Source organism: Malus domestica, chromosome 11 (genome assembly GCF_042453785.1).
Source record: "Malus domestica chromosome 11, GDT2T_hap1".
Classification (NCBI taxonomy): Eukaryota; Viridiplantae; Streptophyta; class Magnoliopsida; order Rosales; family Rosaceae; genus Malus; species Malus domestica.
The window spans coordinates 29,228,789-29,251,420 of NC_091671.1; the positions used below are offsets into that span (position 1 = coordinate 29,228,789).

Sequence of the window (22,632 nt, forward strand, 5' to 3'; positions counted from 1 at the left end):
AGTTTGTTGGGAAAAAACACTACTGGTGGTTTGCGCTCTTTCGGTTGTTTGGTTGGGTTCGAAGGTTTTTCTATCTGTAAAGGGTGGATTCTCCTGGTTAGTTGTTTGCCTTTCTCATATTAGGTATTTCTTTTTGTTCCTTACCGTTTTTCATTTTTGTGGATGGGTTTCCTGTTTGCAGCTGTGTTTTGGAAATTTGGGGGTTTTGCTACCATCTTGGGTTTTTGGGTATGGTTCTTCGTTCTGGTTGAGTCTGGAATTTTTCTCTTTTTTTTTTGTTTGGTTTCGTCCCAAACTAATTTTTAGTTGTTTGGTGCTTTTGTGTGCAGGTTTGCAAGCCGTGTTTGTTATTGGTGAGTGTTTTCCTTTCGTCCCTTCAAGGGTTTTGGAGAGATGAGTTTTGGTTTTTCCTGTGGTGTAAGAATTGTGTTATGCTGTATTTTGTTTGTGTTTAATGCTTTCATGTTTTCTTTGATTTAATTTGAAGGAAATTTGTGTTATTTCCAAGTTATGTAAAAACAAAAACTGAGTGATTGAAAAATGTAAAGATCGATTGACAGGCAAGAAAATGAAGTTAAATTTTGATTATCCAAAAATGAACCTGCAGAAAATTAAAAAAATTTGACAGTGAATTTGTTTTAATAGTTAAACACACTTTAATGGGTGATTGCAAAAATTTCAGATTGTGGACTCGATTGTGCCGGTGATGCTTGACCATTGTTCTCTTCTTTTTGCCACAACAGAGTGCAAGTTAATCTCATGTAGCCAATAACGGTGTTGGCATTTTGTGCTGAGATTGATTAATGTCTTGATTTCTTACCCATTGTTGAATCATTTTGAAACACAAAATGATTAACTTCTCTCAACGTGTAGTGTGTGTTATTATTAATACATTTTACAGGTTCTTTGAATGTGACATTAAAGTGTATTTCGTTTTAGGTGATGTCGCTATTTTCGTTTGTTTTATTTTTTTGGTTCTTCAGTTTGTTGTTTTGATCTTAGGTTAATATGCTTATACAAATGTTGAGCAATGGATGTAATAGATTGGATTAGGTAAACATTTTTGTGATGGTAATCATTCAGAAGTGATAAGGCAGTTAATAGATCAATAAGCTGTTTGAATAAGAGATGAAAATGTGTCTGTCGTGTTTGGCTGGAAATTACAAAAGGGATTGGATTTTAGAAAAATTTAATGTTTCCTAAAATTTGTTTATAATTTTTGGGAAAAAATCAGAGCACCAATTGGAGTATGTGTTGAAACTGTTTTTTATCCGTTTTTCTAATGAGCGTGGTTTCATCTGCTAGGTTAATTATGTATGATTTTTTATTCCAGTTGATGATGTTTGTCTTTTTGCACTGTTACATATTTTGCACAGATTCTTCGTTCATAATTTGTATCTCTTAATTCAGTTGTGTTTAGCTAAGTATGAACATAAATTATGTGTAGTTGGAAAAGTATTGGTGGAGCTAAAAAAAATTTGATGGATTTTGCAGCATGTTTAATAGCAGTTAAAAATGTGTTTTCTTTTAGCTGACGACATAGTTTTTCATTTCTTTGATTCTTTTGGTTGTTTTCTTTGCTGTTGTAACCTCAGGGTAAAATGTTTATACAGATAGTTAATGACAGACTTACTAGATTGGATTATAAGCGTTTGGATCATGGTTAATCTTGACAGTTAATTTTACAATGTGATAACTGCTACAATCAAATGGATAACTGTAATATCTATCTTAATGGTCTCCAAATTTAACCTTTTATGTATAATGATTTTCCAATGTCTTTACTATTATTGGTATTCCCCTTTTGTAACACAACTTTTCACAACCCGCGGCAACGCGCGGGCACTAAAAACTAGTTACCACTAAAACATAAGTGATATATGGTGATTACGATTTTGGATGAGTAAAATGGGAGGGGTTCAAATCCCCTTTGTGTTTTTTTTCCTCCCTTTTTTCTCTTTTTTTTTCTTTTTTTCTTTTTCCTTCCTTTACATCGATATTTTCGATATTTTTGATATTTTAGTGATATTACACCGATATTTTGACAAAATATTGCTGACGTATGAGCGAAATTATCAACATCGATATTTTTCAATATTATTGTCGATATTGTCGATATTTGTACGATATGTATATGGATATGTTCTGAAATATTCGTGATTCGAAAAAACCGAAATAAACTCGATATTTTGTCGATATTATCAATATTTTAGACTATGATTGTAAGCTTACGACAAAAAGAAAATTCATTTCAGCATTTTTTTGAGTAAATTGTAGCAATAGTAATTTAATGTTAACTCAATTTGAGTAATGATCCTTCAATTAAAAATTCATTACTATTGGTCCAATCAACTCATCAAAACGTGCAACTATGGTTCTTCAACTAAAAATATATTACCACATGTCCCTCAACTTCAATTCAACTAGAGAAATGGTCCTTCAACTTTAACTTAATTGTAGCAATGGTCCTTCTAACATAACTCACTTTGACAAAATTCTGACGAAAATGACCATAGCTACACGTTTTAATGAGTTGATAAACCCCAATTGTAGCAATGGTCATTCCAACATAACTTATTTTGACAAAATTATAACAAAGTTGGTGAAAATGACCATGGCTACACATTTTGATGAGTTGAGGGCCCAATGGTAATGGATTTTTAGTTAAGGGACCATTGCTCCAATTTAGTTAAAGTTGCGGGACCATTGGTACAATTCACTCGCCTTTTTTCTGGAGAGTAAATCGTACCAATGGTCTCTCAACTAAAAACCCAATACCATTTGTCACTCAACTCATTAAAACGTGTAGCAATGGTTCTTTTAGTCAACTCCATCAGAATTCTGTCAAAATGAGTTATGTTGGAATGATCATTGCTACAATTGGGTTAAAGTTGAGAGGTCATTGCTTCAATTGAGTTAAAGTTGTGGGACTGTTGCTCCAATTGAATTAAAGTTGAGAGACGATATAATTTTTCTTATGTAATTTTCCATATTTGTCTCTTGATTTGACACATGACTCATTTTGACCGAAGTTCTAAAGGAGTTGACGAAAATGACCATAACTGCACGTTTGGATGAGTTAAGAGACCAATGATAATAAAGTTTTAGTTAAGGGATTATTGCTACAATTTACTCTTTTATGATCAAAGTCAATTAGGCCATTAACGAGGAGATTATTTTCTTAAATTATATTTTGAAAACCACTCTAAAGAAGAAATTCAACTGTCAAATCATGTGGTCTACAAAAAAAGAAATTCAACTATCAAATCATGTGGTCTATAAAATATAATTTAAGTAAATAGTTTCTCTAGCATCAACTATAACACTAGTATAAAGAGTGCATTCATATGAAACTCTTTGATGGATGAATCTTCGCTTACGCATTTGGTAGTCTTGGTAGCTAGCTCATAGCTAACTCAATCAACCCATAACCACAAACCAACAAGCTTGAATAAATTACTATTAAATGATAATAAACCTATTCATTACATGTCTTTAGGAACATAGATAATTAGGTGAAGTTCATAATAAGAAAATTAAGCTCACAACATTCATTCATGCATTGAATCAAACACTCACACTCTAGGAAGAAAGAAAAACAAAATGAGAGAGAAAGAGAGCAATTAATCACCAAGCTAGAATAAATAGGAAAGAAAAGGGGTGGTAGTCATTTCTTATCATACAAGTTCTTTTTTTTTTTTAACAGAAAGTCAACTTTCATTAAAATACAAACTAGTACAAGGCCCAAAAATGATCAGGCAAACAACTATAAGGAAAGTAAAAGACCCAAGCAAAATGAGAGCAGTAATCCAAGATACAACGGGAGGCTCACATAAGTTTAGGCTCGAAGGTAGTAGAAAACAGAAAATAAAAAACCTAATCTCCAGCATAAAAGACCACATCGCCACCGCTGTGACATCCTCGGATGAAGCCAAACTCCGAACTGAGAAAATAGATGCCAGATCCAAATCCCCTTCACGAACCTCTGCAAATATATACAAACAAAGTATCATACAGGTAGAGGGTGAGGCTAAGGGGATATGTAAAACACCCAACACTTGGCCTCGAAGGGGATCCAACATAGGTATGCCAAATGGGGGCATGGAAAGTGAATGAGGGTAGTAGATTTGGTATCTTTCTCCCAATCGGAGCCCGCCTATCTGAGTACATGGTGGGTTAGGGATGTAGTATCACATCTAAAAAGAAGGGAGGACAAAAAGTAGTAAAATTAGGCAAAAGATGTCGGATAAGGGGCATAAAGCCCATATCTGAGACAAGCTTAGAGGATAGTTGAGACCCAACTCAAGGAAAACTGAGATAAACTCATAGAGAACCGGGGAAAAATGAAAGAATGAGACTGGAATAAGGAAAGGAAGAGATGGATCTAGGGAGGGGGGGATAGAGCAGAGGGAGTAAGGAAAAGTAGAAAAAAAGGCAGATGAGGTAATGAGAGAAAGAGAGAAGGATGAGGGAAGAAGGAGACTGGAAAGAGGAGGAGGTAGCGGGTTGCTGCCTACCCCGAGCAAGAGCAAGCGGCGGTGGCTGAAAGTTGCAGCTAGAGAAGAGGCTCTGAATTTGGGGTTCTAGAGAGAGAAACTAGGAGTAAGATAGAGAAAGAGAAAAAACGTGTTTGCTTTCTTTTCATACAAGTTAAATAGAGTGAGGACAATGTGAAAAAAGTAACTAAAAAGCGGTATAATTAAAATTCTGTTGTAAATAGTGGGTATGTATGCCCACATGCATACAGTAAAATTTTCATATGCTTAATAGTGTAATTTGTTTGTTTTCAAGGTAGTTGCTCTATAAATAGAGCATTACAAGTATTCAAAAGACACAGTAAGAAAAGAAAGAGAAAAATAACTAATAACAATAATATTCATCACTTCCTCTGCAATATTTTGTTAGTGTAATATTTTGCAACAACCTCGTTCTTGTCCCTAGCAAAGGTTATCTCTCTAAACTTTTGCCTATTTATAACAAATTCTTGAATAAGATCTAATTCTCATTAAAACCATATGTAAGATTGAATATTGATTTTGGTCCTTGGAATTTATATCCATCTCAGCAATTGTTACCTAATGATTTAACTAATTTCAAACGTAGTTTCATTAGTTCCTAAATTTCCCATGTCCTCCAATCTAGCTAGTAGCTACTAGTTGGTTTTCCTAAGTTACCCACATGCGGCATCTATCGGCAAGAACAGATCAGCAACTAATGTTGGTTGCTCAGTTGCACCTTCAACGCAGAGTATGCTAACTAGATAATCATCGAACTCAATTCAGTATAAGATCAGGCAGTAAAGTGGTAGACAACTTGGAGGAGATCAACATAAGGGATCCTAGAGCGGCAGAGCACTGCATGGCAATTCACATAGAGTTGCTAGAATTTGTGCACTTCCCGATTTAAGGGCTTAGGCGAAGCTTGACATGATCATAGGTACATTGGGTTTAGGGAACTAAACTGTTTTTAAGGGGGAAAGATGTGAAATTCCTTCATCATATTTCACTATTCCATTATCGTATGTCGTGTTTCTATGATTTTATTTTATTTTGTTAATTTTAGAGGTTTTGGTTTGTTATTTTAAGTTCAAATTTTTGTCACTAGCCAATAAAAATCTATAGACCTTTTAGGGTCATTATTGGACTTTTTAGACAGAGCTCAATTCCATGAGCATGTTGAAAAAAATTGTTTGCGAAACGAAGTTTTAGCAAATAAGTTATAAGCAATCAAAGTTAGGGCATTTATGTCATTTAACACCTTCATATATAGTACGCCCCAAAAGAGCTGGAGCAGCCTTTCCTCATTTAGAACCCTAGCTCGTGGGTTGACCAATTTAGCCCTCTCGACCAACGATTTGATCTTGTTTTTAGGCAGATATTCCGACGGATTTTTGGGGCATTTCTATCTCATTAGTTCCTAAATTTCCCATTTCCTCTAATCTAACTAGCTACTAGTTTACTTTCCTAAATTACCATAGGCCTACAAGCGGATTATCAACTAGTGTTAGTGGCTCAGTTGCACCTTTAGCGCAGAGTATGCTAACTAGATAATCATCGGACTTGATTCAGTATAGGATTGGGCAATAGAGTGGTAGACAACTTGGAGTAGGTCAACATAAAGGATCCCAGAGTAGCGAAGCACCGCAAGGCAGTTCATAGATAGTTACTAGAGTTTGTGCACTTTCCGCTTTGGGGGCCAATATAAAGCTTGACACGATCACAAGTACACCAAGTTTAGGGGACTAAACTGTTTTTAAGGGAGAATGATGTGAAATTCTGTCACCACACTTCATTATTCAGTTACAGATTTTGTGTTCCTACGATTTTATTTTATTTACATTAATTTTAGAGGCTTTTGTTAGTTATTTAAGTTCGACTTTTTGTCACTAGCAAATAAAAATCTATAGACCTTTTGGGGTCAGTCTTGGACTTTTTAGACAGAGCTCGATCCACAAGTGTGTAGATAAAAATCTTTCGCTGAACGGAATTTTAAAGAAAAAGTTATAAGAAATCAATGTTAAGGGCATTTATGTCATTTGACACCTTCATATATAGTAGGTCTCCATAGGGTTGAAGCAACTTTCCCCATTTAGAACCTCAGCTCGCGGGTTGACCGTTTAGCCTTCATTCACTAGCGATCTGACCCTGTTCCTGGGCAAATTTTCCGACCATTTTCTTAGCCAAATCCGGTCATTAATTCCTAAATTTCCCATTTCCTCCAATCTAACTTGTGAAATCCCGTTCTCGAATTTTACTATTTAATTTTACGTATTTATGCAAATTTATTTTTTTAATTTGAGAATTTTAGTTGACTAGTTACAAAGTTTTTTTTTTCTGTAAATAATCATTAAAAATTCGTAGATCTTTCGGAGTCAATATTAATACTTTCAAGTAGAGCTCGATTCCACAAATGCGTAAGCAAAAACCTTTTGCGAATCAAAGGTATAACGAATGAGAAATAAGCAAGCAAAGATAAGGCAAAATGATCATTTGCACCTCTATTTATCGAAGGCCCCAGAATCTAGGAAAGAACCCCCTCCCCCTGAATTGGCAACCTGGCAACCCGGTTCTCTGCAAATGACATGGTTGCATGGGTAATTTTTCGACATCATTTAAGTTCCGGCATAGCCAGTCATCATTGTAAGAGTATAAACAAACATAAAGATGAGAATCCAAGTGAAGGGAATTTAAGGGTCTAGATGATGACAAGGGTCACAAGATCCAAGGGAAGTTATAAGGCTGTTAGAATATGTTGGTTGTTAGAATATGTTGAAAGAATATTAGCTTATGCATTAAGCAATGTAATCATATAAAGAAATATAGCAAAGGTGTAGGTAATGTAACTTGACACTCAAGTAATATAAGAAAGTTTTTTTCTCTCTCTCTCTTCTTCTCTGCAAGTATGCATTTGTTAATTTTCTCCATTGAAGCTACTGCTTCAATCTTCACATGGTATCAGAGCCAAGCATCAATCTAGCGCTTCCGCATCAAAGCATTTCTTTCTCTTATTTACCCTCTAGTTTGCAATTTGTTATGTGATAAACAAAACAATTGGCTTCTTTCGATCTCCATAGAGCTTTAAGAAATTGCTCTTCTTTTTTGCATATCAACTGTTCAATAAATTGTCATAATGAAAGAATTCTACACGGCATCAACAATGGTTACTGCTGATCAGCTCAAGATTATTCAGTCTCCGATCACCAGTCTTATTTCCACCATCTCTACATCTGTTACAGTCAAACTCGATGATTCTAACTACCTCACATGGAGTTTTCAGATCACACTCCTCTTCAAAAGTCATGACATTATGGGGTTTGTGGACGGATCAAGAAAATGTCCTCCATGGTTTGATGATGATTCTACAAGTGAAGGGATTAAAAAAGATGACTACCTCATTTGGAAGATGCACAATCGTGCCCTTATACAATTAATCATTGCAACATTGCCTACAACTGCAATGTCCTGCATCATTAGGAGCCGAAGTTCTCATGAAATGTGGGTTAATCTTGCTGAAAGATTTTCAACAATTATAAAAGCTACAATCTTTTAGATGAAAACTGAACTCCAAAACATCAAGAAATGGTCTGAATCTATTTCTGTATATCTACAAAAGATCAAGGATGCAAGGGATCATATTGCAGCTGCAAGGGTTCACTTTGATGATGATGATATAATCATTCTTGCCCTGAAAGGTCTTCCTGCAGAATTCAATACCTTTAGATGTGTCATACGAAGAAGAGAGAATAGTATTTCATTTAAGGATTTCAGGTCTCAATTGTTGGCAGAATAGACTACAATTGGTCAATACTTTGAGTCTTTAACATCTTTTGGGTCTGTAATGGTGGCTGGTACTGCAATCAACAAAGGGAAAGCTTTGGTTCTTGATCAAAATTCCTCGCATTCTGTTGAAATTGGTTCAAGCTCTGGAATCAATGATCAAGACTATAAGAGCAATGGTAATGGGTTACCTTCTGGTCAATTTCACAACAATGGTGGTCATTACAACAATAATGTTCAATTTCACAACAATGGTGGTCATTACAACAATAATGTCAGTCAATTTCACAACAATGGTGGTCATTATCAAGGTTTCTCAAGTAATGGCGGTTACAAATGCAATAACTTCAGAGGCAAAGAAAGAAACAGATCATATTACTTTAGACCAAAGCCTTATAATCCTCCACCAAATGCAAGTCCTGGAATTCTTGGTACTCCACGACCATTTCAAGCTTATTATCAAGATCATCCTTATACAATTCCCACATGCCAAATTTGCAACAAAAAAGGGCATGTTGCAGTTGATTGCTTCCAGAGACATAATACACCAGTCATAGGTTCTCATCCTCCGATTCAATGCCAAATTTGCTGGAAATTTGGTCATTCAGTTATTCAGTGCTATCACAGAGGCAATTTTGCCTATCAAGGCAAGTCACCACCCTCGAATCTTTCAGCAATGCATGTCAATCATCAACCATCTGCACCTATATAATAGTTTTGGGTTGTAGATACTAGTGCAACCTCACACATGACTTCTGAACTAGCCAACTTGGAACTAGTGAATCCATATCAAGGAAGTGACGCAATAACCACAGCAAGTGGTGAAGGTTTGCAAATTTCTCACAATGGAACTTCCAAATTACACATTTCTACTCAGTCTTGCATTGAAGAATGTGTTACATGTTCCAAAAATACCTCAGCATCTATTATCAGTTTATCAGCTATGTAAGGATAGTAGATGTATGTTCATATGTGATGATGTTTCTTTTTGGGTTCAGGACAAATTCATAGGGACAATCATACTCAAGGGGCTGTGTAGGGCTGGCTATTACCTTATACATTTCCATATTAATCAGAAGCCATCATCTGCATCATCCCAATCATAAAAATGCTTCATTGCACGACATGTTAGCACAAGTTTATGGCATCAAAGGCTAGGACATCCATCTAATGCAATCACCTCTACAATGCTTCATCAAAATAAAGTCTGTGCATCTTTTGACACATGTAAATCAGTTGGTACATCATGTCTAGAAGGAAAATTCACCAAGTTACCTTTTGTTTTTCCTACAACCAAGTTTATACATCCACTAGATGTCATACATAGTGATGTATGGGGACCTGCCCTCTATTGTCATATGAAGGTTTTTGATACTATGTAACCTTCATAGATGAATGTACAAGATTTACATAGATTCTCCCATTGAATAATAAATCAGAAGTGTTTGCTCTATTTGTCAAATTTCATGTTTTTTTGTGTACTCAGTTCTCTGCCAAAGTAAAAGTTTTACAAAGTGATGGAGGTGGAGAGTATTCCAATTCTCAATTTCAACTTTTTCTAGCTCAAAATGGTATTATTCATCAAAAATCTTGTCCATACACCTGTGAACAAAATGGTTTAGCTGAGAGAAAGCATAGGCACATTGTAGAGACTGCAATTACCTTACTTCAAACTGCAAAATTACCTAATCTTTTTTGGTTTCATGCTTGTGCTACCGCAACATATCTAATCAATAAAATGCCATGTGAAACTTTGAAAATGCACTCTCCTTATCAACTGTTATATGGTCAAATTTCCAGTATTAATCATCTCAAAATCTTTGGTTGTGCTTGTTTTCCTCTCCTAAAACCATATAACACTAGTAAGTTACAACAAAAACAACAACATGTGTCTTTCTGGGTTATGCAAGGAATTACAAAGGCTTCATATCTTTAGACATTGATCAAAATAAGTTATACATATCTAGACATGTCTTATTTGATGAATCAGTTTTTCCATACAAACAGTTTTCAAGTTCTATCAAACCTTCCCAATATACAATCACTTCTCCTTCATTGTACTCTTGTCCATCTCTGCCATGCATTACATTAACAAATCGAGTCACATCACCACTTCATTGTCATGTATCTCTATCAAATATCACATATTCCATAACTACAAATGCATCTAGTGCCTTAGATTCATTGGCTGCATCTAGTGACTCAGATTCTTTGTCTGCATCTCGAGCCTCAGATTCCTTGGAAACACATGCATCTACTAACCCACTTTTCAATCATTCATCATCAAGTCCTATTTCCAATCATTCATTTCATCCTGAGATACCAGAGAATACACCTACACAGCATCCAGTCCCTGTGGATCCTGATTTCCAACATGAACAACTTCATATGGCTTTTCCAATACCCATGAATGTGCATCCTATGGTAACAAGATCCAAGAATGGTATTATCAAAATGAGAGCTTTATCTGCCAGTGTTAGTTCTCAGTCAGTTATCTCAAAGCCTAAAACATTCAAAGTTGCTTCTAAGGCACTAAAATGGAAAAATGCAATGCAGGAAGAGATAGATGCATTGCATTCTCAAAATACATGGTCTATTGTTCCACTTCCAAGTGGTAAAAACCTGGTTGGGTGTAAATGGGTGTATAGAATTAAAAAGAATGCATATGGTATTGTGGCAAGGTATAAGGCAAGGCTTGTAGCAAAGGGCTATAGTTAGGAGGAATGTGTATACTATGGAGAAACATTTAGTCATGTAGTTAAGCCTACAACTATCAGACTCATTTTTGCTTTAGCAGCTCAGTTCAAATGGCAACTAAGGCAATTAGATGTAAAAAAAATGCCTTCTTACATGGATTTTTACAAGAAGAAGTGTATATGGAGCAACCTCTAGGATTTCAAAGCACACAACATCCATCCACTTATGTCTGCAAGCTTCACAAATCACTCTATCTGCTTAAACAAGCTCTAAGAGCTTGGAATGACAGATTCACCAGTTTTCTACCTGCCCTGGGATTCAAACCTTCACAGCTGATCCATCTTTATTTGTTCAACATTCTAACCAAGGCATTGTAGTATTACTGCTCTATGTTGATGATGTTATCTTAACTGGAATCTCATCTAAGTTGATTTCTCAAGTCATCGAAGAACTTACTACAGAGTTTGAGATGAAGGATTTAGGTATCTGCATTATTTTCTGGGGCTGCAGATTAGTCACATAGATGAAGGGTTATTTGTTTCCCAGTCTAAATATATCAGTGAGTTGGTTAACAAAGTAAATTTGCAGGATTGCAAACCTTGTGATACTTCATGTCTGCCATATCATAGCCTTGATCAATACAAAAGTGTGGTTAAAGCTATTCAGTATCTCACATTTACAAGGCTGGATATAGCATTCTCTGTGAATCAAGCATGCCAATTCATGCATAATCCTATGGAGTCCTATGTCATTGCAGTCAAAAGGATTCTCAGGTATCTTAAGGGTACATCAAATTATGGAATTCGCTTTACACCAGGGCTCATACATCTTCAATCTTATAGTGATGCAGACTTGGCTGGGGATCCAAATGATAGAAGATCTACCTCAGGGTTTGTGATCTTTCTAGGGTCCAATCCTATATCTTGGGCATCGAAGAAACGGCACACTGTGCTGAGGTCATCCACAGAAGCTGAGTATCAGGCTCTAGCAATCATAGCAGCTGGAATAGCTTGGATAAGACAATTATTTTATGACTTACACATTCCTTTTTATCAAGCACCAATGATTTACTGTGACAACATCTCAGCTATATCTCTATCAGCCAATCATGTGTTTCATGCAAAGTCTAAACATATCGAGATTGACTATCACTTTGTTTGTGAGAGAGTTACAAGAGAAGATCTTCAAGTGCAACATATTTCATCTGGAGAACAATTTGCTGATATACTCACAAAGGGTTTATCTGTAGCCTTATTCCAGCAGCATTATAGCAATCTCATGCTTAGTTCACTCATGCATGCGATTGAGAGGGGATGTAAGAGTGTAAACAAACACAAAGATAAGAATCCAAGTGAAGGGAATTTAAGGGTCTAGATGATGACAAGGGTCACAAGATCCAAGGGAAGTTATAAGGTTGTTAGAATATGTTGGTTGTTAGAATATGTTGTTAGAATACTAGCTTATGCATTAAGCAATGTAATCATATAAAGAACTATAGCAAAGGTGTGAGTAATGTAACTTGACACTCAAGTAATACAAGAAAGCTTTTCTCTCTCTCTCTCTCTCTTCTTCTTTGCAAGTCTGCGTTTGTTAATTTTCTCCATTAAAGCTACTGCTTCAATCTTCATAATCATGACCGCCACCAACGTCTCGACCCCACCCTAGCTTCCTTTTCCACCCTAGCATCATTTCGTTTGGCCACCTGTCGTGGCAGAGCAAAGTTCCAATTTTCCCGAGCTTCTTTGACGGCGATTTCGTCGTTCCTATTCAATCGACGTCATCCACCACCACCAATCAACTCACTTCGGCCCCAACTACAAAACCCATAACTCAAATCAAGTGACAAAGCTACAGCGAGGCAAAGATGGGGGAGTGCGCCGTTTATGAAATCTGATTGTTTCTGACAAAATTCGAGGTCCTCCAGCCATTTCCAGTCCTTAACATAGGTTTAAAAACTTTTCGTCTTGTTGTGATTTGAATTGCGTTGATTTGCAAATCCAAACCCTTTCTACTTCCTTTTTTTAGGGTTAATGAATCGTTTTAACCTACAACCCGATTATCAAAAGAAAAAACATATTAAGCTAAATCAACAAATAAAAGCAATAAATTTACAGTTCAATTCGTTAAAAACATTTAAGTCATGCACTCGAAATTCCAAGCTCAATTCTTCTTTTCTTGACCTCGCTAGAATAAAAAAACAATAAAAAAATAAAAGAAAAATGCACAAGAAACGCTAGACCGAGAGCGGCGAGAGGCCCAAAGTTTATGCACAGCCCGCAATAAACATTGGGCTCGTTTGGATGTGCTTTTAAAATGGCTAAAAGAGCTTTTAGAGAAAATATTTTTGGGTTCCAAAAGCACTTTAAGTGCTTTATGCAAAAAGCACCAGTTATGTGCTTCTTCTAAGAAGCACTTTAAGTATTTTTCCTGGATTTATTTGCATTTTTATTAAAGATTGGTTTAAAAAACATTTTCACCAAAACGCTTTCAATTATTTTAAAAGTACGTCCAAACGAACCCATTGTTTGCTACTGCTTGTATTCTATTGCTAATTTGCATATCTATTCCCCAATCGCTGACTGCACTACCCACGAAATCTACATTACCCAGACTGAGATGGATGGCCTTGTGCCTGCATCCAAAGCAAAATTAAGTTGACGTTCAACATATCACACCAGTCATGTAATAATACAACTTGAAGTGAAGAACATATTTTTTGAGAAAATGATAAGTACAACCATTTTGTAGTTTCTTAAACATGCACTCCTGTTTAATTTTGACCGTCTTTTATTTGATTTAGTCAATTTGATGTCAAAAAAGTAAAAAAGTAAGTGAAAATAACTTCTTTATCTTTTAATGTCCTTTCACGTATATTATAGCACTTGGTATATCGTTTTTGTGTTCCAATTACATTAAAAAATCTCTAACCTAAGTCCAATTTGAAAGTGCAGGGAAGGGCGGTGCCATCTCTCTATGCAAAAACAAGCCTATATTCATGGAACTCTCTCTTTGAAGCTAAAGCAAGCTGAAACATCACAATCCCCTCTCTTCAGCTACATGCCTACAACCTCCAAATATGGCTTATTTAAGCTTACGGAACTCAATCTTCCTCTCACGTTGCCCTATAAATTTCAAAATGTGTCACTTATGTGAAAGTTAACCTTGCCTCACTTTGTCTTATTCCATCACTTCCGTTAAACGTTCTGTGACAAATATAAGGCCCATTGTTTGGCTGACATGTTAACCATGTCATCGCCACATTTAATAAAAAAAACGTGTAACACTTTGAAAACGTTAAAAGAGTAATGTTATTCTTATCACAATTTTATACTATATTTATTTACCATATTAGGTGGCAGATAAGTTGGACAAACTACATCATTTAATTTCAATCTTTTTATTAATTAAAACACTTAAATAATCTTATGTGAAAGAATGAGACTCCTAGTATACCACAATCATCATTTAATTAACAATCTTTTTATTAATTATTGATTAACATTTTGAAATTAAATGCTAATTAATTTAGATGATGTGATTGTCCACATCAGATGTCACCTAAGGGGTATATAATTATGGTACAAAAATATGGTAAGAATAGCATTATTGATGTTAAAAATACTTAAACAGAAAAAAAAATGGAAAGCCAGCAAACCAACCCTCGGCCCACTCCACTCATCTGCATCTCCCTCCTTTGTCGGAATCACATCTGAGGCGGGTATGGATGGGAGGCCTGGGTTGGGACGGCGGGAGTGGGGGTAAGGGTGGGTCAGCGGCATGAGGGATTTGGGAAGGGATTGTGCTGGTGTTTGGGGGAAGGGCGAGGCTTTAGGTTTCGTTTGGTGTGATTAATGAGATTGAGTTTTGGGGATATGATTGGATTAGGCTAGATAACATATTCTATTGTGAATTCATAACCTATCATATCCAGTCTTGTCTACTTACATTTTAATACAACAAACAACGAACTAGACTCAATATTTTAATTTATCACAACTTATCTTATCCAGTTCACCAAATAAAGCCTTCGGGTTTACAATCTTACTTTCTTCAGTTCTTGGATTTATAAATTGATTTATTTTCTTTTTCCACATGGCGTTATTTCAATGGATGTGTAGGTCACATACATGCCATGTCAGCAAACCAAACGAAAATTTTAACAAAATTGAATGGCATATGGACCAAGTGTAACTAAAATTAAGTTTCAAATATTATGGATACATTTTGAGTTCCATGGAGCAAAACGAGAGGATGATTGAGTTTTAGGGGCATAGGCATAAATAAGGTCCTTTCCTTTCCTCTTACTATTTGCGTATGAAAAATTCAAAGTCCAAGTTCAAAGGTCTTTGAATTTGTAAAAGTCCAAGTTCAAAGATAGCCTCCACTAATTTTGAGTGACTGCCGTGCAATTTTGTTGACCCCTTTTCCATGCCTTGCCCTCTTACTAAGCAACATGCTGAACTGCACTAATAACCCTCCAAGTTTACTCAAGTTTGTACCATCATCCTTTCCTTCTAATTTACTCAAGTTTCTACCATCATCATCATCATCCTCCTAGTTTTTCTGTTGTACTATTGTGTTTGTAGTTTCATTATGTTAGCATTGTTAGTCCAGTCTGTCAAATGAGGTTAAATTCCTTTTAGCTTGGGTTTTATAATGGGAAGATTAAAATTGGATAAAAAAAATCTGCCAAATTGACGGATTGAACTAAAGTGAAAACAAATTAATCTATTCGGACTAAAATGTAAAAAAAAAAAAAAAAATCTTATATTAACATACGTGAGAAGGGAGCTGCTATTGCTTGCCCCTTCACATTTTATAAAAGAGAATTTACAAAATTATTGAAGAACAAATGCATAATGATATTTTTAAAGTGTCAATATATAGTGCCCAAGTGAAAATTTTGAGTAAACTATAACATGAATAATGGGTTTTGCTTTACACTCCAAGACATGTCAACATGAAGATGCATTCAACGCAAGGTTAAATGGAGTATGATTATTTCCTCATCTATTCTCATCCGTTTCCTTTCTCTCCACCCACACTTTGTTTTTTGTTTTTTTCTCTCTATTAAAAATCAATATAAAATGTTGACATATCTTAATCGTAACGGTTCAAGTAAAAAGGGAATTAATGACAAAGATTAGGAGGAAAGAGAATGCTCCTCCTGCTTAAAATGAGCCCCAAATTTTCACATTTATGACATAATTGAACCGAAGATTAATTTCTTCTCAATGAACAAAATCGAGAAAATTAAAGCAATGATCCTGAACTTTGGCTCAATTGGAGCTTCTAGACTAAAAATTCATGAGTTTTGATTCCTAAACTTGTTATAATGTGAAGCAATAATAACTCCGTTAAAACTTGCATTCAAAATAAAGTTTAAGGGGGGCAAAAAAATAAATGAAAATTCTAACATAGTTAACTAAAAGAACTATTGCTCCGTGGTATTACAAGTTAGGAACCAACACTCACAAACTTTTAGTTCAGGAACGAAAACTTCAATTGAGCTAAAGTTAAGAGACTATTGCTTCAAATATCACACAAAATCACATCCATATGGAAAACTGAGTTAGGCCAATGATTCATTTTACTCCATTATAAACAAAACAAAACAAAAAAAGGTTATGAGGAAATGAGGTTTGTATAGAAATGGTGACACATCACGCATACCAAACGTACTTTGCCTTCTCTTTGCCTACCCCTTTCTAAACGTAGACAATGCAATCAAAACTAGACAAACAAACTACAAAATTAGCAACTCAATCATACATTAAATCTTTTCTACAACAATATCAACAGCTTGGTAAGACTCAAGAAACCCAGATCAAACGTCGCGTTCCGGATTGAAACTCTGTAACTTAGATTAGTAATATCGCTTTGTAATATATTAAAAAACCCAGAACAATAGTCGTGCACAAATCCTAATGAGGGTTACATAAAAACAAGATTCTCATAATTTTTTTTTTTTTTTTTGGTTTATAAAATGAGAAAATTAAAAAAGTAATTCTCATCAAACACCATGCTTGTTATCGTACAACAAAAATAAAAGGAGAAAATTTAGAATTTTAGAAGTGAAAAAATCGAATCATCGATCATCATGCTTCATCAAACGATCAACGGCATTAAAATAACAACGAACAATCAGAGGCATAGAGCCGTACATCGAAGATCCTGACCGTCCACCCCACCGCCCATCTCCCCATCCACATCCAACGGTGGGAAATTTAGATCGAAGGGCAGCGGGGCCTTGCGAAACGACGACGACGCGACGAAATCCCCGTCGTCTTCTACTACCGATGAAGACGAGTCGCAGTCGCTGTGGCAGTCCTCGGGAACCACGGGCGGCGTCCTCGGCTGTCGTTTCCGCCGCGTCAACTCGGCAGCGACCGTCGTCGATTGAAGCGGCGGGCGGGGCCCACTGAACGACTCCACGGTGGAGCTCAGGCTGCTGGATGCGGGTCTCTGCGGATCTACAGCCGGATGGTCCTGAAACCCGTAACCCGACCCAAAAAGCTTAGCCTCGATAGCCGGGTCGGTAGGGTTGTTGTAAAAGGTAGGGTAAGCACATGAGATCTGGAAGTTGGTCTTGGCCTTGGGGCCGCGAAGGATGCGAGCGGCGGCATCGTAGGCTCGGGCGGCGTCTTCAGCTGAGTCGAAGGTGCCGAGCCAGACCCGGGTCTTCTTCCACGGGTCACGGATCTCGGCAGCAAACCGGCCCCACGGTCTTTTCCGAACCCCTCGGTACCGGACCTCTTTTCCAATACAGGGTCTGGATCCGGTGGGTTCGGCCGGCGGCGCTGCGGGTCTCGTAGCGGCTCCTCTTCCCCTCCTCATGGCCAAGAATCGGGCTTTTTAGAGTCTGATGGTCATAGAAAGAATTGGGTGTTTGAGATATTTGGATTGGGAAAATTGAAAGATGGGTTTTGCAGAGATAGGAAGAGAAGAGAGAGAGAGAGAGAGATATGGGGGAAGGTTTGCTTAGAGGGATGGGTGGGAGAAGAACTGGATGGCACCAGCACCACCTTCCCTTCTACACAAAAAATATATAAATAATAATGATTTTTTTGGTTTTTGGTTTCTGGGATTATTTTTTTATTTATTTTTTGGGGTTTCTGGCTGGGATAAAATTGGCTTTTTTTTTTTGAACTTTGAACTTTTTTTCGGGTCAAAGAAAAGAAATAGGGTATTTTGGTTGTTTCTTTTTCTTTGGTTTCTTTGTTCCTTCCTTTCTCGATTGGTGTAGCTTCTGTTGCCCCACCCAAACCGACCGAACTCATTTCTTTGCTTCTTCCTTTATCATTCTCATCTCCCATTTTTTTTTTTTCAAGTTTCGTAAATTATGAATTTTCGTTTCTTCTCTTTTTGGCTTTTCCATCGCGTTCCAAACTAAAATGTTTTATGTTATTTAGCAAAACGATTATTTTTTGTTCTTTGTATTTTTAAGTCAAGTCAAACAGTGTCCTAAGTTCGGCATCAAATTATCACGAATTCAATATCAATTTTGTTTTGTTGGTTTTTTTATGTGTTCAAGTTTACATATTACGATTGAATGATAATCGTCTTTATTTGTAAGTTAATAAAGTCTTAAATTGAACGTTAATTTATCACAAATTTTATACTAAATTATCAAGGTTAGCACTTGTGTGGCATGACCAAAATCCACACTCCTACATTTTTTTTGTTTTTAAATTCCAATTTTGTGGCTCTGGGCAGAATAATAGATCTCCTTTTTCTTGGTTATTAATTTATGATATGATTTACTTTCTTTGTTGGTGAGTTATATTCACTGCTTTGGGTTGGGAATTTCGGTTTGGGTGGATGAAGAGAGGGGTTGAGTGTTGAGGGCCAATGAATAATGGATGTAGGTAAGGAGGCAATGATTTCATAGGGTGGAATAACAATAAAACCTTGTGGTGACTTTATTTATTTTGTTTCAATTTTGTTGGTACAAAGAAGTTATCATTCCAATTCATTTCAAATAGTTACATGATATTCTTAGCCTCATCATCTAGATCTCACATTTCTTTTCAGTATTAGTTAAAATCGGCATAACTTCTCATTTTGGTATGTACCTGAGATTTGAAATCAGTAGAAGTGATTCATGAGTTTGCCTATTATCAATCATTTTGGCTATTCTGTGAAATTTTTTGTAAATAAAGATCAAAATGATAAATATACCCTCAAAATTTAATAAACAATGGCCCAAAATAATTTGATAACAATTGAGGGTATTTTTCTCATTTTGATCCTTATTAAATGGAGATTTTTCACGAAATGATCAAAATGATTGATGGTGAGTAAACTCAGGGAACACTTCCATCAATTCTAAATCTCAGGGATCAAAATGAGGAATTGTGTCAATCTTAAGAACTATCTTGCTTATGGCTCAATTTTTCAGGAAACATAATAAAAAATGTCGTACCCAGTGCACAAGGCTCCCACTTTACGCAGGGTCTGGGAGAGGTGAATGTCGGCTAGCCTTACCCCCATTTATGGAGAGGCTGCTCCCAAGTCTCGAACCCGAGACCTACCGCTCATGGGCGAAAGCACTTGCCATTGCACCAAGTGCGACCTCTTCAGGAAACATAATAAGGTAAAAAAAAAAAAAGGTTATGTGTTCAACCTTCAAAGATGACGGAGAAAAAAACTCGAACAAGTTAGCAGCTTTCACTCAAGGATTTCCACAATTTGATCTCACTTTAGTGGGATAATGAGATTCAACAGTAACTACGCACGTACCACCAATATTTAGAGATGAATAATCGAAGGGCAACCATTTTTCGTTTTCAAGAATTTACTGTGTGGTTTCCGTTCATTCCAAACAGAAAAGGATTGACAAAATCGTTGACATATCCCGTTTTTTGTTGTTGGCGTTCTGGGTTATGTGCTTTGCAAGTAAGGGGGCTTTTCGGTATAGCACTTTCTAGAATATGTATTAATTTTATTTGTGGCATTGATTTCAATGGAATTTTGATCCCACATCAATTACTTTGTAAATTTATTTTTTCTTTGCCTAGTATGACGAATTCAAGTAACAATTACTTTGTAAATTTGTTTTTTCTTTGCCCACTATGAGGAATTCAAGTAACAATTACTTTGTAAAATAGTTTCTTTGCCCACTATGACGAATTCAAGTTATGAGTATGACGAATTCAAGTAACAATTACTTTGTAAATTTGTTTTTTCTTTGCCCACTATGAGGAATTCAAGTAACAATTACTTTGTAAAATAGTTTCTTTGCCCACTATGACGAATTCAAGTTATGATTTAGAAGGGTGTATTCAATTGAGAATTTGAGAGATTTTAATAGATTTATAAATCCATGGAATTTTATGGAGTTTAATTGATTTGTAGATATTCTATGTAAAATTTTGATTCAATTACCTCGAAATCTCATGGGGAGAGGTGAGATTTGTGGATGCTTAAAATACACTGCGAAATCTCTCCAATTCCCTCGAATTCCTTAACTTTTTCAAATCCTTTAAAATCAATTTTTAATTGAATACACCCGAAATGTTATAAACTGCTTTAAAATCCTAATTGAATACACCTGGATTTCTAAGGATTTTAATTCACTATCTTAAAATCTTGATTGAATACAATTTGAATTTCAGAGAATCACTTAAAATCATAATTGAATACACCTAAATTCATTAAAAGAATTAAAATGCCTCAAAATCTCATTTGGATACACCCTTTTAGTTTACAGTCTTTTTCCCCATTTGTATGGAGTTTATTTGTATAGATTTCACGTAAAATTTTGATTCAATTCCCTCAAAATCTCATGGGGAAATGTGAGATTTGTGGATGCTTAAAATACTTACAAAATCTCTCAAGTTCTCTCTAATTCCTCAACTTTTTCAATTTCTTTAAAATCATATTCGAATTTTTTTTCTTGAAAATCAAATTCTAATTGAATACACCTGGAATGTTATAAATTTCCTTAAAGTCTTAATTGAATACACCCAGATTTCTAAGAATTTTAATAAACTATCTCAAAATCCTGATTAAATACACATTGAATTCCAAAGAATCATCCAAAATTCTAATTGAATACCCTTAGATTCATTAATAGAATTAAAATCCCTCCAAATCTCAACTGAATACTGACACACCCCGACCCGAGATGTCAACTAGGACTTTGAATCGAGCTGTGATGGCCGACACCTGGAAGGTGACGAAGCCATAAAGTGCAATGATGTGAAAAATGTGAATAAATTTAAACCTAAAAGTACCTAAATACAAGAGTATGCTGTGGGCGGGAATGAACCCAATTCACATGTGATGACAGAGCATAAGTACAGTACAGTAAAATAGGGTGAGAATTATACCATCGATGGTAATCGTCTACACCAAGTTTTTTCAATAATCCTCGTCGATATGCAATCACTACTACGTAGGTATGAAAACCAATGCACAAGACCAGCGAAAACTGAGATATGCCATGTCATAATATTTCAGCACTAAAAGATGTAAATCAGATGTGCAACTAATATAAAATAGTATGCCAGTCGGAGTCACCTTGCGTGACATGTACGACTGGATCTATAGCTCATCAATCTAGGCTAGCACATGAGTCGAAGTCACTTAGTGTGACCTGTACGACAAGCTGGGTATAAATATGTACTCTCAAGTGCTTTGATCATGCGAAGGTTGTGCGATAAATCGCTGGTCACCTATGAGTTGGAACCACCTATTGTGATATGTACGATAGGCTGGCACCAGACTTGGATCCAAGGTGAGCGTGCGGTGCGAGAGGTGAACAATCACGTGAAGGCTGGCCCTGACCCCGGGCGGGAGTACTAATACTGGGGTGCAGCCATGATGAACTCTAAATGAATATATGCATGCTCATATAATTCAACCATTTCAATCACATAATAACTCATCTGAACTTACCTGCGCCCCCGTAGGATCATTTGGCACAATCACAAATCTCATCATAATGCAATATTTAAATATAACACCTTTAAATCATGGCATGCTATGCATAACTCAGTTCAAAGCATTTGTGGAAATTATAAAGTTTATATATATAAACTATAAAAAGGAAAAATACCAACTCACCTGAGGTCCACGTTACAACTCCCTAGCACGAATATTGAGGCATCATGAACGATCGTCGCCTAGAACAAATATTTAGTCACATCTCAGAATTCTTATCTATAGAACACATAACTTACATAAAAACACATCCCCAAGGACGTTCTAGAATGATTTGAGACCCATTGACCAAAAGTCAACCATCTGTCAAAGATCGACGGTAGGGTCCACAAACCTATGTAACTCGATCCGGAAGATCTGCATCACAGATTTACGATCCATAACTTCCAAATATCCACAATATGCTTCTCAAAATATCATACTAAAGTTTCATTACAATCCAACGGTTGGATCTTCGCCAATTGTAAATTCGAGTGGCGGTCAACGTTTTATTTTATGAACTTACAAATTCAATTCAGGAAGATCCGTACGTCAGATTCTTGATCCGTAAATTCCTATGATCCTAAAAAATTACGTACTATAACGTATTAAGGTTTAGTAACGATCCAACGGTCGGATCGTCGATTGCTATACTATTCAAGTGGCGGACCTTAAAAAAAAAACACGTGTCAAATCCTTGATACAACACGATGAGTTTATAATTCAGCGTTTA

The 22,632-nt window shown here is 36.0% G+C and overlaps 1 protein-coding gene and 1 long non-coding RNA gene across 2 annotated transcripts; one reads left to right on the plus strand and one right to left on the minus strand.

Moving 5' to 3' along the window:
- The first annotated feature begins 73 nt into the window (after nucleotides 1-73).
- LOC139189223 (uncharacterized) lies at nucleotides 74-632 on the plus strand. The gene is made up of 2 exons (XR_011572929.1): nucleotides 74-228; nucleotides 330-632. It is a non-coding gene; the product is annotated as an uncharacterized lncRNA (long non-coding RNA).
- Nucleotides 633-16,923: 16,291 nt separating this feature from the next.
- Nucleotides 16,924-17,969, minus strand: LOC103448367 (ethylene-responsive transcription factor 3-like). Its single transcript, NM_001329002.1, is given in 1 exon segment — nucleotides 16,924-17,969. A coding segment is annotated over 1 exon segment (693 nt). The 5' UTR covers nucleotides 17,811-17,969; the 3' UTR covers nucleotides 16,924-17,117.
- Nucleotides 17,970-22,632: the final 4,663 nt, after the last annotated feature.